Genomic DNA, 17,581 nt, shown 5'->3' with positions numbered 1-17,581 from the left:
ATGTCTTTGTTTCAGCTACAAAACGAATGATTGTATTCATATGCTTAATAAGTGAGAGAACACTAGATGTCTCTAAAGACCTTAGTATCCAGAATGAAGAAATACATAAGTAGCCATCCTGTTTCATTTAAAAATCTTGCAGTATTGCTTTGAACTCTAAAGAAGGCACTTAAAACTTAGAAATAGCAGGAATTTCCAGAACCTACTAAAAAAATCCTATATCCCTTGTTAAAATGGCCCTAAGTAAATTAGATATTAGAAAGAAGGAACAAGTGCATACTATTTGCTTCCAAAGGACACTAAGCTTTCAAAACCATTTGCGGTGATTTAAAAACAAAATCTCTGTGAAAGTTTTAAGTTTCACAGACTTATTTCTATAAAGAAAATAATAAATGGAGGTATTTCAACATGACATTTTATTCAGTAAAACTTGTTAACTGAAATGGAAAAGAATAAGAAAATGTAATAAGCCCTAAGCATTAGGAAGCTGAACATTCCACAGCCTTGACTATCCTGTGACCTGCTGACATACAATCTGCAGAGGCAAGAAATCAGACAAGATGTGCTGTTAAACTGTTACTCAGATAGTGAGTGACTTGGCTAGCAGGTAAGCCCAGCACCACTCAACACTGTTTAACACATAATGGCACTGAACCCTTAAATAATCCTGTAAAGGGGGTAGGGATATATGCCACCTATTTTATAGTGAAGGAAGCAAAGAAAAATATATGCTATAATATGTAATTATATTTGATAAAATGATAAATTAAAAAGGTAAATAACCTTAAATGTTAGGTCTCCTACATCTTAAATTAGTAATCACTTTTATTTATCTTCTGATATTTTCACTATAAAGATAGCTAATCTGAAAAAAAAAAAGTTACTCTAAATTAGGCACAATTCTGAACAACCTGATAAAAAGATAATTTTACTGTTTGTATGTCTTAGATGACCTCTGAAGTAAGTGTAAAATGGCCTATCTTACCTGTACCACTGAGGAGTTGAGGTACTCTGCACACACCCCTAAGGGCTGCACCAGTGCTGATACTGCCTGAAAAAAGACAGTGAAGGTGAGAAATAAATGTGAGCGAGTTTCTTCCTTTTAACATTAAACAAATCCCTTTTAATATGTCAGAGAACATTTTATACTCTTGAATAGAAGAACTGATATAAAGATGTCGATTTATTTAAATTACTGTAGAAATGTGATTTAAATCATAATATGCCAATAAAACTTCTTTCAAGGCTTGGATGAGATGATTCTAACGTTCACATTGCAGAATAATAAAAATTTTTATTTGAACAAGGAGAGAACAGTTGGGGAAGGAGTGAAATGTGCCTTTAACAAAAAAATACTTAAAACGTCCATGAAGAAAATTATAAAACTTTACAAAAATACATAAATAGTCCAAAAAAATGAGATACCATGTTCTTGAATGGAAAAGACCAGTACTGTAAAAATGAACAAACTGAACACACCTACAAACTGAACACAATTCCACATATGGTCTTGGTGGAACTTTCTAGAGCAGGAGAACCTGACATGCTGGCTATATTCAGAAGAGTAAAAATATGAGAATGATCAATAAAATTTGAGAAAAGAAAGACGCTGAGCAAAACTGGCACTACCAATAATGAAAACATTGGAGAAATGGTATAAAAATGGCAGAGTGACCGAACGAATGAATGACAGGAACAGAAGTCCAAGAACAATTCATGTATACATGGGACTCTGACATTTGATAAAGCCAACAAATCAAAGTAGTGAAGAAAAAAATGGAATATTTTTTAAAGGATCTTAACAACAATTAGTTACCCATTTGGAAGAAAATAAAATTGGATTTCTATCTTACACCATATATAAATACATTCTAAACGAATTCAAGAACTAAGTTTAAAAAATGAAACTGTAGAAGTATAAAATTATATGAGTATTCTTATAACCTTGAGATGGGGAAGGAAACACTCCCCAAGCAAATCAGAAAAATTTTAAGCCATTAAGGAAAAAACTGACTGTATAAAATTTTGAAGCCTCTCTATGGCAAAAAGATACCATCAACAGAAATGAAAAGAGAAGGAAAAGGCTGGGAAAGAAATTTACAAATACACAAAATAGACATGACATTGATATACTTAATATAAAAAGAAAAAAATAAATAAGACAAGGAACCCCAAAGACCTATGTAAATAGATCAAATTTACAGAAGAAATGCCAATAGTCATATAACAAAATGCTCAAATTCACAGGAAATCAGAGTATTGCAAATTAGATAATAAAATACCATTTTTTTGGTCCATCATATTGGAAAATTAAAGACTGACAATATTCAGCACTAATGACAGTACTAGGAAATGACTTTATGGGAGTATACACTGGTCACCACTTTTTGAAAGGAGATTTAGCACTATCAATTATAATTTTAAAATGTATATAATCTTTGAAATCCCACTTTCTAGGAATCTATCCTTCAGATATGGCAGCAAATGTACACAAGGACAAATTTACATGGAACACTCTCTGTAATAGCAAAAACTTAGAAATAATCCAATGCTCATTAATAAATGACTGCATCACAGTACAACAGTTGCAGGAACACACTGGAGCTATCAAAAACACTGGTAGCACTAACCTGGAAAGATGTCCATGATATAATGTTATATGAAAGTATGCTACTAGGTATAGTTTGATTACAATTTGGTCTCAAAGAGAAAGAGAGAACATGCAGATATATTTTACATAAACTTAGGAAAAAGTCAGAAAGGCTATGCATTATATGGGTAACCATGACCTAGGAGGTAGATGTATGTGTTGGGGTGGGGTGGAGGACAGGAAACCTTCACGTCTTACTTTGTACAGGTATTTTAAACTGACAGATTGTGAATGATTTTTTTTCCCCAGTATTTTTCAAATCCAAAAATATGTAAATATAAATGTAAAATGATGACATTCACTTGTATTCAGTCTTATAACACAGCCTAAATTTATTCTGGGACATAGTCACCTTCTTAACTGGTCAGAAATCACACATTTATTGTGATTAAAAAAAAAATTATTGATTTATTTTTGGCTGCCTTGGGTCTTTGTTGCTGCATGCAGGCTTTCTCTAGCTGCTGTGAGCGGGGCTACTCTTCGTTGCGGCATGTGGGCTTCTCATTGCAGTGGCTTCTCTTGTTGCAGAGCACGGGCTCTAGGTGCACAGGCTTCAGTGGTTGTGGCTTGCGGACTCAGTAGTTGTGGTGCACGGGCTTAGTGTTGCTCTGTGGCATGTGGGATCTTCCTAGACCAGGGCTCGAACCCGTGTCCCCTGAATTGGCAGGTGGATTCTTAACCACTGCACCACCAGGGAAGCCCTTACTGTGAAATTTTAATTGTACCTGTTTGCAAAATTAGAGCCTCAATCTTTGCAATCTCCTTCTCCTATGCCTGAATTTCTACCATCTTCTCAATACAACCTAAACGATCTAATTTTACATCAACTGCAACAAACAACACAGTTGTCTGAAAAATGGTCTGACCTAAGGGAAAAATCTTCGAGGTATCTTTAGCTTCAAGACATTTGGTAATAATGAGGGCAAGCCCAGATTCCTATGCATCCATCCTTGGCCAATTTTCATCCAAGTAGGGGAGAAACTTTGGGCTTCTCTGTTTGTTTGTTTAAATAAATGAACTCTGAAGGAAATTAGTGAGTGTTTTATTTAAACTTTTTTAAAAATGAAGCTCATTTCTAATACTGCCCAATGACCTATACAGCCAGTTCTCGAGAAACAAGCAAGCTGGATAAAACCCCGTATCTGAACAGGTGTTGTTTTGTCTTGCTTTTGAAGTCACTAACTATTATCTTCCAGGTCAAGAGTCGTCTCTAACATACTTGATCCACTTAATGGGGATCAAAATGACAGCCTAACAACCTAGTTAACAGTCAGGGAGGGAGAAGAGGCCTCTCTGATCAGTGTCAGTAGAAGTATTTATGAGCTGGCAGACATATGATCTTTAAGGATAAACACTGGGTAGCAAGAAATAGACTATTACCAACCACAGCACCAGTCTCTCTCATTGACCGTTGTTACTGCTCTCATGCAAAGATGGACCAAGGGAGTTAGGTGATTGGTCACGGTCCCACAGAAATAACTGCTACTGGAAGCACAATTTATACCACTTCGGTATATTATTTTACCACATCATTTTCTGCTCTGATCAATTTACAGTAGCTAGCACAGTGTCTTCTACATGGCAAGTACATACGTAGCTTATAACTGAATGATTAATTAACTAGAGAACAGAATAAAGTGCTCTCGGTTACAAACAGGTCGGCAGTCCGTGAAAAATTAAAGATTATGTTATTCCCCTTATCACAAGGTTAAATTTGAGAAAATAAAGTTGACATGAAAAGATAATGGTATTGCACCTGAGGGATGGTTCTAAGCTCCTGTTATAGCCCTTGTTATCTATGAATCTCTGTAACACCAAAAAGCTGACTAAACAATCTTAAAATAAAATATTTTATTTGTTTCTGGTACTATGAAATAATTTCTGACTTATCTGAGGCATAAAATTGTTATGTACACATATACTTGCCACATATAGCAACTGTCCCTAAATAGCAAGATAATTTCATGTAACCACCACAAGTTAGTAGTTAAGAGAAAAATATCACAAAGAGAAATTAGTGTGGTGAAAAAAAAAAACCAAACACCATACACTGAAATTTGCTTATTTTGATTAACAGTAAACATTTCTGTGGTTATCAGAAACATGGAAGCTGCTCCTGTAAAGATTGACTTAAACTTTAACATTTAATTTAATTTGTCTAGACCATGTCCCTTGGGTTACACAGCAACCCAGATAAAGTGAACTTCCACACTGTATATATAGTGGTTTAACTTACCCCAAGTTCTATATCTTCTGAATGGAGCTTGGCCTGGATTGCTGCAAATCCACCTAATTCTCCAAACTGAGAAGAAAAAAGGTATACGTTAATTTTAAAATGCTATACCTTAATAGTTTAAGCAAGCAACTAAGGCTCACATTCTGCTTTATCAGTGTGCTCTATAATCCTGGTCTTAAGGGTCATCACAAAAATAATTCCAATGCTCCTGTGATATACTAGAGGAGATGTGCTAAGCCCTAAAGCTGAGGTTTATCTGTATAAACAGCACATATAAAAAAGAGGGAGAAACTGTAAAACCTATCTGATTATTTTCTGTAGCTGTCATCTACCTAAAACACCAAACTCTAGGAAATCTCATTAGAAAATGGAAAACATGATATTAATAAAAGCTTTATACCTTATTTACCAAATCCACAACCCATCCATGAGGCTCCTATGAGAAAAGAAAATAGAAATTGAGATGGCAATACAAAAACTTCCCTACTAACCCTCATATTTCTTTTATCCTAAATCAAATGTTGGAAAAAAATTAAAATTTAAAAAATATTTCAAAGTTTTCTCAAATGTTTCTTAACGTGATACTTTGACATTACTGTAAACAGTTGCATGAGTAAGTCTGTATTTTGATGGAATTGCTACAATACGAAGCATTTATGTGTTTTGGGTAGCTGAGATCAGTTTAAGCTCTCTGAGGTACAAGATAACTTGAGTTAAATTTTCTAAGAGAGTTATATTTTAGGAACTAAATTAACTTAAAGAGTAGCAAATCAGGAATCAAGAAATTAAAAGTTTTAGTCCCAGCTGTACCATTAATTACTGTCCTAGAGTAAGCTCTTCTTTTCTCCTCCTTTTCTTCCCTCCTTTCCTTTCTTAAGCATTCACTGTTCTAGGGGCTGAATAATGTTCTAGTGGCTGGATACAGAACAGTGACTAAGAAGAGATGTGGTACCTGCTTTCACAGAGCTTATATTCTAGCAGGATCAATAAAGACAAGTAAACCAACACATAACTCAGATTGTGCTAAATTCCACAAAAGGAAAAACAAAAGGTCTTCAAATGAAAAAGGAGCCTACTCTGTTCAGAGTGGCGGTCACAGAAAACCTCTCTGAAGAGGTGGTCTTTAATCTGGAACTTAAAGGATGAGACAGATTTAGCCATTCAAAGAATAGTCCAGGCAGAGAGGCTGAAATGGAAAAGGTCCTGTTTGGGGAAGGCAGAAAAGCCTACCTTGTTTGAAAAACTGAGAGGCAACTCTCCCAGCTGGGAGCCGGGGTGCAGGAGAGAAGGTACAGATGAAGCTGTAGAGACAGGAAAAGCCAGATGATGCAGAAATCTGTAGACTGTGATTAGAAAGAAAGCAACAGAGGTGTTTAAAGCAAGAAAATGATGCCTTTTATGTTTTAAGGGGATGTTTTGCAGTTATGTGGAGAATGGAATGGAATGGATCAATGAGAGAGTGAAAAGTAGAGATACCAGGGAGAAGACTAGTGCAGTAACTAGGTAGGACATGATGGTGTTTGGAGTAGGATGGTGGCAGAGGAAAAAGAGAGAAGTCAACTTAAAATCTATGTGAGATTAAATCAAAGGACCTGTTTACAGTTTGGATATGGGGAATAAGAAAAAGGGATGAATCGTGGCTGATTCCTATATTTTGGCTTGAGCATGTAGGTAGATGGTGATGCCATTTACTGAAAGGGAGAAGAATGAAGGCTGGGGAGACATAATGAAGTTCCATTTTAGGCACAGTTTGAGATGTCTGTGTGGCAACCAAGAGGAGACAGTTGGCTCTTCAAGTCTGTTGTGCTCAGAGAAGAGGTTTGGGCCACAGAGATATAATAAAGCAGAGGACCATCAGCACAAAGATAGCATTTAAACCCATGAGAATGGAAGATATTTCTTAGAGAGAGTACTGTGGATCAAAGTTGGGTAGAGGTGAAGGAGTCGAGAAAGGATAGGTGGCTGAGGGGCAGGCAGAAAGCAAGAGACTGTAGGAAGGAAGTTTCAAGGAGGGAGAAACTGACTGTGACCATTCCTGTTGACGGGGTCGAGAGACATTTCCTCTGGATCTAGAAACACGAAGGTGCTGGTATCTTAACGAGAGCTGTTTCAGTGGAGTGGTGGAGAAAGAAGGCAGAATGGAATGCCTTGAAGAGTTAATGTAGAGTTCAGTCTAGTGACCCCAAACATCTCTCCAGCCGAAAATAACTTAACACCACTGGATAAAAACATTAAAAAAAAAAACACTTTAAAAATATATAGCTGAGTTGACACAAAGTGCTCAGAAGTTTTAAAAAAAGAGAAAGCAGAAATCCTGTGAGGTAAGCAAACTGTGAGGCCAGCTTTCACGCTGTAGGCATCTGTGGAACTCTGGAGACCTCTAGCTTCCATTTTCACAGCCTTACAGTGGCTGAGAAGCAGGACACGTAGCCAAGACAGGGCTCAGAGACTAAGAAGAGTTTGTCACATAAATCAAGAACCCAAAGGGCTACATCCTGAGTGTAAGGACCCAAAGGGATACATCCTGAGTGTAAGGAACTGAAATAAACTTACCTGTGGAAGGGAAACAACAAGGAAGCCTGCCTACCTTGACTGTGGTACTGGATTGTGAGAAGAAAAAAATTCTCCAGGAATTTATAACCACAAAATTGCCCTCACATGGCTTTGCTGCTCCAATTCACACTGCCTTTATGGTCTGAAAAACCTTAAGCTGAGAATTTATTCCCAAATCGTAGTATCCCCAGGCATCTGGAAGAAGTAAATCTTTTTTGGAGGAAAGAACTTTCAACTCAGGCCTCAAAAACTCTTCTTAGATTAAATTCCACGAAACGTAAGTTCACAGGAAAACAAAAAAATACGTATAAAAATGTTTTTCTATACACATACATACATATACAAAACAACTGAGTAAAAGCTGGCAGAATCAGACCAGCTTTTAGATGTCAGACATATGCTTATAAGTTAAGCATTAAACATATAAGTTAAGCATCAAACGAGGAGATTGAAAATATGAGTCAAGAACGTGAGATAACAAAAAATAAGCAGAGTCAAAAATGAACCAATGAGAATTTATAGAAATGAGAAATATAATAAATGAAATTAAAGACAATGAATAGGTTAAATAGCCTATAGGATACAAATAGAAAAAAAATTGGTGAACTGGACCATAGGTCTGAAAAAATGTTATCAGAAATGCAGTACAAGAAGACAGAAAGATGGAGAATATGAAAGAGAATAAGGGACATAAGAACAGAATGAGAGGGACTTCCCTGGTGGTCCAGTGGCTAAGGCTCCACACTCCCAATCGAGGGGGCCCAGGTTCGATCCCTGGCCAGGGAACTAGATCCCATATGCCGCAACTAAGAATTAGCATGCTGCAACTAAAGATCCCACATACCGCAACAGAGAGCCCATGTGCAGCAATTAAGACCCGGTGCAGCCAAATAAATAAATAAATAAATATTAAAAAAAAAAAAAAGAACAGAATGAGAAGGTCCAACATGTAGCCAATCAAAGTTCTAGAGGAAGCGAGACTAATGGGGAAGAGGCAATATTTACAAAGGTAATGGTTGAGAATTTTCCAGAATTGCGACAAGATATAAATCCTTAGATTCGAAAATTCAATGATCTGAAGCAAAATAAACAAAAAGAATACCTCAGTTAATTGCAGTGAGAGTCAAATTGCCAACTATCAAAAAGAAATAAAATAGCCATGAAGAAAAGAAAGACTTCTTACAAAGGAACAACAGTCAGACCAACAATCAACTTTCAATAACAATACTCAAAGCCAGAAGACAGGGCTTACCTGGTGGCGCAGTGGTTAAGAATCCTCTTGCCAAGGCAGGGGACACGGGTTTGAGCCCTGGTCCGGGAAGATCCCACATGCTGCGGAGCAACTAAGCCCGTGGGCCACAACTACTGAGCCTGTGCTCTAGAGTCCGCAAGTCACAACTACTGAAGCCCGTGCACCTACAGCCTGTGCTCCGCAACAAGAGAAGCCACTGCAATGAGAAGCCCGGCGCACCGCAACGAAGAGTAGCCCCCGCTCGCTGCAACTAGAGAAAGCCGCGCACAGCAACAAAGAATCAAAGCAGCCAAAAATAAATTAAAAAAAAAAAAGTCAGAAGACACTGAAATGATAGCTTTGATATTTTGACAGAAAAATGTATGTCAATCTAGGATTTAAAACCCAGTGAAAATGTTCTTCAGGGAATAGGAAATAAAGTCAAGTTTAAGCCATCAAAAACAAAGACTCAACTCCCAATGGACCCCTTATGAAAGGACACTGTACAGGATGCACTCCAGGAAGAAGAAAAATCATCCCAATGGAAGGTCTGAAATACAGAAGGAATGGTACACAAAGAGATAGCATATAAATAGGGCTGAGTCAAAACACTGTATAAGGTAATGATGACTGTACCTATTTGAGGGGATAAAACAATACAGGAGAGGACTTAGACAATGCACAATAAAGACAAAAGGATAATGAGTCAGGTGAGGAATGAGGACACGAAACAGTCTAAGGTTTTCAAGTACTCCTCAGAAGAGGGTAAAGTTACTGATGAAATTTAGGTTTTGTTTAATTAATAAGTTAAAATTTTAGACTAACCACTAAAAGAGTAACTGAGAGGGAAGGATATGGAATCTTTCATCTGGTTGGTTGTGAAGGGGGATAGAGAATAATGCTGAAGCTAGAGATGGAAGTGGTATCCAGGGCAGAATTTTTAAAGATGGGAAAATACTAGACTCTGTTATACACAATGGGAATAATCTGATAAAGGGGAAAAAAATTGAGCATACCAAAGAAAGAATAGAAATGCTAAGGCATAAAATGCTTGAGAAGGCAAGAGGAAAGAAGAGGGGATCTAGGGCATTTGCAGAAGAGATAATTCCTTTTGTGGTAATGAGAAGAAATTAAGAGACAACATTTCTGGGTCTCCACTGTTGTATATGTAAATTGGGGGGAGGAGAAAAAGAACATTTTTTGAGTACTTACTAAAGTGAACCACTGTGTTCAGTGTTTTTATATACATTTGTCATTTAATCTTCACAACATAACTGAAGGTAAGATTTTAGTATTTTGGGAGCCAAGACTGTATATGAAGAATGCAGACTATGGACTAGATTGCATAGGTCCCCTCTGTAAACAGGTTTGTGAACTTGGGCAAGTACTTAACCTCTGTGAGCCTCAGTTTCTCATCTACAAAATGCGGGTAAAAATAGCACGTAACTCACAGAGCTGTTGTGGGGACTAAATTCCACAGGATATACTCACAGTACTTTCCACTCAGCTCTCATTTCCTCTCTAGAGTACTGCCTGACCTTCCAAGGTGGCAACTCCTTCCCCTTATTCCATACATAGTACTTATTATTATAATTGCACCTATTGTTTGTTATACTGTGATTTTTTTTTCCTATTTCCTCCACTATGCTGTAAGTTAGAAGCCATGTCTTATTACTCTTTATACTAAGGGCAGGAACTATTTATTTATATCTCCAAAGCCTAGAATAATGCCAGACACACAGCAAATGTTCAATAAATGATTGCTGAACTGAACCCCTGCCTTCTAGATAAATCAATGGACAAGTTTTCTATCTACTACATTGACTTCTTTCAAATGTCTCTCAAAAACCAAAGTGTCTGATCAACAAATTGTCTGAATTATGTACTCCTTGTGGGTATAATGTTATTGGCACTTCGTACGCCTTTAAATATAAAATGAGGATGTTGGTCTGTGCTTAGAAAAAAACAAAAGCTTTAAAGCTTACAGAGTTTAAAGAAAATTATACATGAGATTAACTACTAGATTTTATTTTCTGGGAATAATTAGTCGTTTCAAATGATTTCAAATGCTCTAGCTTCTCAAACATCTCTAAGAAACTGGGACACTCATTAAACTGGGGTCTGGTAATTCAATAAATAGGGCACTTTTCATGTCATGCAGTCATTTCTCATTTCACCAAACATTATTTCAAATCTCTAAAGTTCTTCATGATGTTAATTAACAGCTATGGAAAAATATCCAGTAGCTGAAAAAAATGTTAAGCAATTTTATGAACCATATGGAGTATTTGTCATTTTTCATAGGTTGTTTTATCCTTCCATGTAAATTGTCATTTTTGTAGCAGAGAAAATCTTTTTCAATACATTTATCTATAAAAGGATGAAACAAAACTATGTTTACCTTTTGGAAAGTAGATACAGGTGAAATAGCAAACATATTTCCCTCTCCAAACACTTCTGCCCAATTCCTTTGAGATACTTTCATTCTGTTTTTAAAATGGTATTCATTATCAGGATTGAAAGCCTAGATTCAAAGAGAACAGAGAAGCATTATTATTATCTACTTCTATAGCAACACATATTAGCATTAGAAAAGAAGATACAAAATATAGCCTTGGACTCCCTCACTAATGGAATCTTTCAAGTATCCCAACAAAACATATTCCTTAGCCAGTGCTGAGGAACAAAGTGGTGCTCTCCTGTTCTGTTCAATGTTTGCTGTGGGGAAAGAGAAGGGGGTAGCAGGACGGGAGGTCTGATCCAGGCACGGTGATGCCAATGCTCCAGATGTTCTAGGGCTGCCACAAGCAGAGATGGGCAACAAGGCAGTGAAGACAGAAGTTAGGAGGGAAAACACGAGCGCCCCTTCTTCATGCAGCTACTGCTACTAGTCGGGGGAAAAGCCCAGAAACCAAACTACATCAACACCCTATGTGACAGTATTTGTGATTCGAATAATCAGGGAGACATAAAGGAAAGCTATTTAATCATTCTAAAAGCTGAGAAAGCTTAAAATTAGAAAGGTATTTCTTTAAAACTGAAAACACAGAACAGTTGTTCTGCTTTTAAAATAAAAAGCAAGAAGTCAAGTTAATAACTTTAATGATAAGATCATGATCACGCATTATTAATTACAAGTCAGAAGGTAGTAGGTATTTTAAACAAAAGCAAAACACAAAGTACTTCATTTTAGACATACTGTACCATTGTAAGCACAGCCAGCAGACCAGTGGGAATTGGATCTTGTTTTATTCTCTCTGCAGCCAGTTCTATTAATAGCATCAACATGTTGTAGATGCCTTCATGAATTTCAGTACCCCACTTGTGAACAGCACTTGATGTCAGCAGCTATAAAAACATAAACGGCACTTTAGAGTCTTACTTGAAAAGAAAGAAAAGACATCTACAGTTATCAGTTCAGTCTTGACTAATGAAGAGATTATTACCATAATACTTATTTTTATGCAGATGACTTGCTTTAAAAGACCCATAGCTGTAGTCCATCTACTTATCCACTTATTTCACAGTCAACACTTAGTTTTGTTTTTTTGAACTTTAATTCCCTTATATTAAGACAGTTTGGGGAATTCCCTGCTGGTTCAGTGGTTAGGATTCGGCGCTCTCAATGTCGAGGGCCTGGGTTCAATCCCTGGTCAGGGAACTAAAATCCCACAAGCCACGCAGGGTGTCCAAATAAATAAATAAAGCAGTTTGTTTAAAAGAAAATGTTGTTTTCTACTTTTCATTATTATTAGGAGAGGTCAAGTGGTGAAGAACAAGAAAGAACCTGAGATCAATTCTGATACTACTATTTTCTAGCTGTCTTGAACAAATTTACCAGAGTTCCCAGAGACTCAGTTCTCTCATCTCGAAAGAGGGATAATTCCTACCCACTTCACAGAGACGTTACAAGTATCAAAAGGTACATCGAATGTAAAGTATTAGCGAGGTTTTATTATTAATATATTTTGGCTGTCGTTATTAATCAACATTCCTGGAATCTAAGAAATCTCATGATTTGAACATGTATATTCTTTTCATATTATTTATATCTCAGAAACAGAACTGCATCTTCCCACCTGTTGACCAGATGGCAGCAGGGCTCTGAATGTGAAAAAAATTTTAGAAATACCTTGTCTATTTATTTTGCTTGTGTTTTCCTTTCTAGTATGTATTAAAGAAATATACAATTTTTTAAAAAAGTTTAAGCAAATCTAAAATAGCACTGTAACATTGTTTACTTTGCAGCTATTTTTCTTAAATATAAAAAATGGTGCCTCTTATACTCAGATAGCAGCTTAGATTTGTTAAAAAGGAAGGAAAAGGCACACAGAAGAATCTAAAATCATCATCTTTAGATTTCCCCAATCTTTGACCTTCTAAGTCCTTGGGGAAGTCTAATTCAGGAACAACTGCCGAAACAGGGAATGGGAAAGTGAGAGGATTCCACTTAATAAAATAATGGTAAATTGGTACAGTGGTTTCATGTTTTTGTAAGATCTCCCTTCAGAGGGAAAATACTGTGCTATAAAAATTTCACCTTAGCCACACTGAGAACCCCTTAACGAGAGGGTTAAGACCCTGAAAGAGCCCAAACTTCTTTAGCTGCAGAGGAAAACCTCAGTTCCAGACTTTCTCTATAGCAATTAGCTGCACTATTTGCTCAAATGAACAATAATCATAAGACTGATTCTATATAAGGCAATTACTATTTTTTGCTACTATTTTTGCAAGAATTCTTTTGCCTGCCTATATATTCTTCCTATGTTTAAAAATTAGATAATAAAGCAGACATTAAGATTTAAGAAGCTTCATGTGACAACAATAAAATTTATGTGGACTAAGCACCACTCCCTCTGTTGCCATCTCATATGTTCCGTTTTTACTTTGAAAATGGAGTTCTATCTACCTTCCAGATGAGGTGGGGCAAGACAGGCAGCACCATGTGAGGAAGAGGCACACAAAGTTTAAACACAACTGTGCACTATGGCCACACCTGGATGTTTTTCCCTGCCTGAATATACTAGTAAAAGAATCCAGGGGACTTCCCTGGTGGTGCAGTGGTTAGGAATCTGCCTGCCGACACAGGGGACATGGGTTCGAGCCCTGGTCTGGGAAGATCCTACATGCTGCGGAGCAACTAAGCCCGTGTGCCACAACTACTGAGCCTGAGCTCTAGAGCCCACAAGCCACAACTACTGAGCCCGGATGCCACAACTACTGAAGCCCGCGCGCCTAGAGCCCGCGCTCCACAACAAGAGAAGCCTGCACACCGCAATGAAGAGTAGCCCTTGCTCGCCGCAACTAGAGAAAACCCGCGTGCAGCAACAAAGACCCAACGCAGCCAAAAAAAAAAAAGGAATCCAGGCTGGCCTGAAAGTGAAAGGTGAAGAAAGTAGAAATTACAATAAAGCTCCTTTTGTGCACCTTATTCACACAATTGCTTATTATTTGTACTCTTACTTTTTTTTTTTTTTTAAAAAAGGGCAGCTTGTGAGAAAAGCCCAGGGAAGGTAGGGAGAGAGCCATCATACCAGGAAACACAAATCTAAAGGCACACAGAATTCTGTAGCCCTTCTAGTTTAGAGGAATCTTTTTAATAGCTCTAAACTGTAAGAATTGAATGACATTAAACATAATGCAAGGTACCTTTGTGCTCATAGTTTTATAGGAAAAAAAACCCCAACAACCGCTTGACCATTTATTATACTATTACAAACAGCTGAGGGCATAAAATAAAACAGTCCTCTGAAGCATCTCTGTACAGAGTTAGAGTATTACACTCCAAATATGCAACTTGCTGCTGGACTGACTTGACCCAGGGCTCTCTGAATCTGAAGATCATCAACCTAAAGATCCCTTCCTTACACGAATAAACCCTTTTCCATGACTCTGAATAAACTTGAATTTTCTTTCTCTGCAAATTTATGCATACATTATGATAGGTGTCACAATATGTTACATTATAAAAGTGCTGGTATTTTTTTAAAAAGATACTATAATTCTTAACAAAATTCTTAAAAGTTAAAACTACAAAATGGTAGATGAATTCATCCAAAATGAAGAAAAATCTTGATTCTCTCTAATCCCTGCCTAAATGACAATTTTAAAAGATTTCTCCCTTTTTTCAAAGATGAAGCTATTTTTGTTCCTAAAATTAATTTTGTTCTGTCTTCAGTCTTGAATCAAGGGAGATTCTGTCTGTCAAGACGCAGATGGAAATAACAGTTTGCAAATGAAGTTTATTTTACTGGGTTTTATAATAAATACAAACTTCATCACCTGTAGTTGTAGTATCTTACTTGCATATGAGACAAAAAATGGATGTCAAAACCCAGAAGCATGAGACAGCAGGAGACTCATTTATTCATTCAACAAAGATTTACTGAGCTCTTTCTCTGCACTAGGCACTGGCTATATGCTGGGGAAAACAACAGTGCCTGTGACATCGTCCCTGCTCTTGAAGGATTCAGGACTCAAGTCCTGAATAGGGAACCATGCTGAGTTAGAATGCTTTCAGAAACAGAAGTCCTGTGATCTTCTATTCTCACTGTTAAGAAAAATTGCTTTATAAGAGATGTGGCCATAATGGGGGCAAGCATATCAGTCTAGCTCCAACAGAGATGCTGCCATCCACATGCCGTTTTGCCAGATACAATACTCAATCCAGTTAAACTTTCTATAGTTTAAACGTCTGCTTCTGTCTCAGTAGAATAGTACGTACAAAATGGCCTATATTTTGATAAATAAATATTATATTTCTAAGTGCCACAATCCTTAGTTTAGTAAGATTTCTAATTTCCTAGTGTAAGTCTTCACCTATTCTTTAGCAGTTAAATAGAAGGAAGTAAAAGTTATATTCGACCAAAGACATGCAAACAATTAAATATAGAAGAAATAAATCATTCCTGAGCCCCATATTCAGGGCTACGTTTTTCATTTTTGAGCATTCCTCAGTTGTACAGGATTCATAAACTGGGCTCACATGTTAAAAAACTAAAACTAAAGCAAAAAGCCTGTTCACCTTCACCCCCACCAAAAAAAAAAAAGAATCAGCACAGCACATTTTTCTTACCTTTTTAAATGCTTCAGGCATACACCTATCCATAAATCTTTTACAATTCTCATCAGACTCAGAAAGACCTTTGTAAAATAAATGAAACAATATGCCTTATTTAGATTTTAGGTAGTTGCAGAAATCATATATATCATTCCAAGCTCATACATATGGAACTTATTACAGAAACCTTGACTCTTAAGGAATTATTAAAAGCAGAAGACATACATTCTGATAAAGGAATAGGCTGAGAAAGTAACAGTATTAAATTATTAATAGCATAATGTATCCATTTATATTTATTATTAATATATACTTATTAATAGTATAATAAGTAAATACTAATTAGAACTGAAATGCTTGAACTCATGTTTCCATATCAGAGTAACTTTCAATGATCTGACTAAATAGCTAATAGAACAAACACCACCAGCAGCTACTTATCAGCCATTACTGTCTTCCTAAACATTTCTTTTAAAAACACATATATTCTCAATAAATGCCAAAATCACTCTCTTGCCCAAAACAAATTGAACTCTGTGCAATAAAATGCACAGAACTGTGCCTGGCATAGAGTAAGTGATAAATACTTGCTAAATGAATGAATGAATCCACTGTAAAATTATCCTTCGGAATACACTTAAAAGAAAAACTCAATGACAGATTTTGCTTATCAGTGGAGACACTGTCGAGCACATTTTCTTTTTTCAGTCCTACCACTTAGCATAATACCGGCATCCTCTCAGGCACTCAATACATGTTGCTGCTGAGAAGCCAGTCATAAACGCATCATGGAAACTAGTCAAAATATTTCCTTTTGATGTGCCTTGTATTTAATCACAATGGTAAACTATGCACTTTTAATGAGAAAAAAAAATTTGCAAAACACTGGCTCAATTCATCTTATTTTACAAATGAATTCAATATGAAAAATAAATTATTATTCTCTCTTTAATATATTTATAATATAGATGCTTCCTTATGTTGAAACTTATTCTCTAACCTAGTGATATTTTATTACTCTATTCGTTTAATATCTGTAAAGCACTTAAGATAGTGCCAAGAACTTAATAAGCATAAAATATTAAATAAACATTACTTTCTTTTCTTTAAAAAAAAAAAAACGCCACTGCATTAAGCCTTAATCTAAAGTGCTCCAAGTTTCTGTGGAAAAGTTAATTTCAATTTCCGTAAGGCTTTTCAATTATATTTTAAAGACTCTTACACTCTATTGGAGTTAGAAGAAAATAGCTGATTTAATTCAACGCTTTTACTCCACAGGGGATAAACAAAGACTAAGAGAATAAATGATCTAAGATAATACAGATGGCCAATGACAGGAGCTAAAATGAAAGTCAAGCCTCCTATCAAAAAAAAAAAAACCCAAAAAAATGAAAACTCCTCCTGTGTCCTGAAGTATGAACTTACCAAGTCTTGCTAGGTAGGTAGACGCCAACAGGCATTTGCCTAGTGACTCTTCCCGCTTGTAAGGTATGGACCAGTGATCCGTCAAAACGCGGCTTTCCAGTTCATATAAATTTGTTGTAGGGAATTCAATTCCTTCCCCTGAGCAGTTTCCGTTTTCATCATTCTTCTGACAAAGAGGGATTATGGTTTAAAAACACACACACACACACACACACACAAATAATTAGTGACTACTTAAAAATTTTTCAATTTAACACAAAGCAGATCCTTAATCACTGGTAGCCATTAATTCCAAGATTGTGGATTCCACATTTCTTTCTCGTAATCACATCTTTCACCAAGACTATCTGAAATATTCTCAGCTTTTATCAATGTGGCATCCCAACTCTCTCAGAAGGTGAGCTCATCTCATTCTTCACAAATGAA

The 17,581-nt window shown here is 36.4% G+C and overlaps 1 protein-coding gene across 6 annotated transcripts in view; it reads right to left on the bottom strand.

Moving 5' to 3' along the window:
* Positions 1-17,581, bottom strand: part of USP24 (ubiquitin specific peptidase 24) — a 151,040-nt gene that overhangs the window by 91,506 nt on the left and 41,953 nt on the right. For 5 of the 6 annotated variants that reach the window (XR_007477855.1, XM_033435418.2, XM_033435421.2 and 2 more), the window contains exons 2-8: positions 17,156-17,321; positions 15,746-15,813; positions 11,875-12,018; positions 11,072-11,194; positions 5,287-5,322; positions 4,887-4,952; positions 986-1,051 (exon numbers count right to left, since the gene is read on the bottom strand). Coding sequence is in view for 5 of the 6 variants with exons in the window: in XM_033435418.2 (XP_033291309.1) it covers positions 986-1,051; positions 4,887-4,952; positions 5,287-5,322; positions 11,072-11,194; positions 11,875-12,018; positions 15,746-15,813; positions 17,156-17,321 (669 nt within the window). In the remaining variant the exon portion in view is untranslated. The remainder of the gene's footprint in view (positions 1-985; positions 1,052-4,886; positions 4,953-5,286; positions 5,323-11,071; positions 11,195-11,874; positions 12,019-15,745; positions 15,814-17,155; positions 17,322-17,581) is intronic. The other variant, XM_033435419.2, reaches the window with a different exon arrangement.

Source organism: Orcinus orca, chromosome 1 (genome assembly GCF_937001465.1).
Source record: "Orcinus orca chromosome 1, mOrcOrc1.1, whole genome shotgun sequence".
NCBI classification, from domain to species: domain Eukaryota; kingdom Metazoa; phylum Chordata; class Mammalia; order Artiodactyla; family Delphinidae; genus Orcinus; species Orcinus orca.
This window is presented reverse-complemented; position numbering and strand designations above follow the sequence as displayed.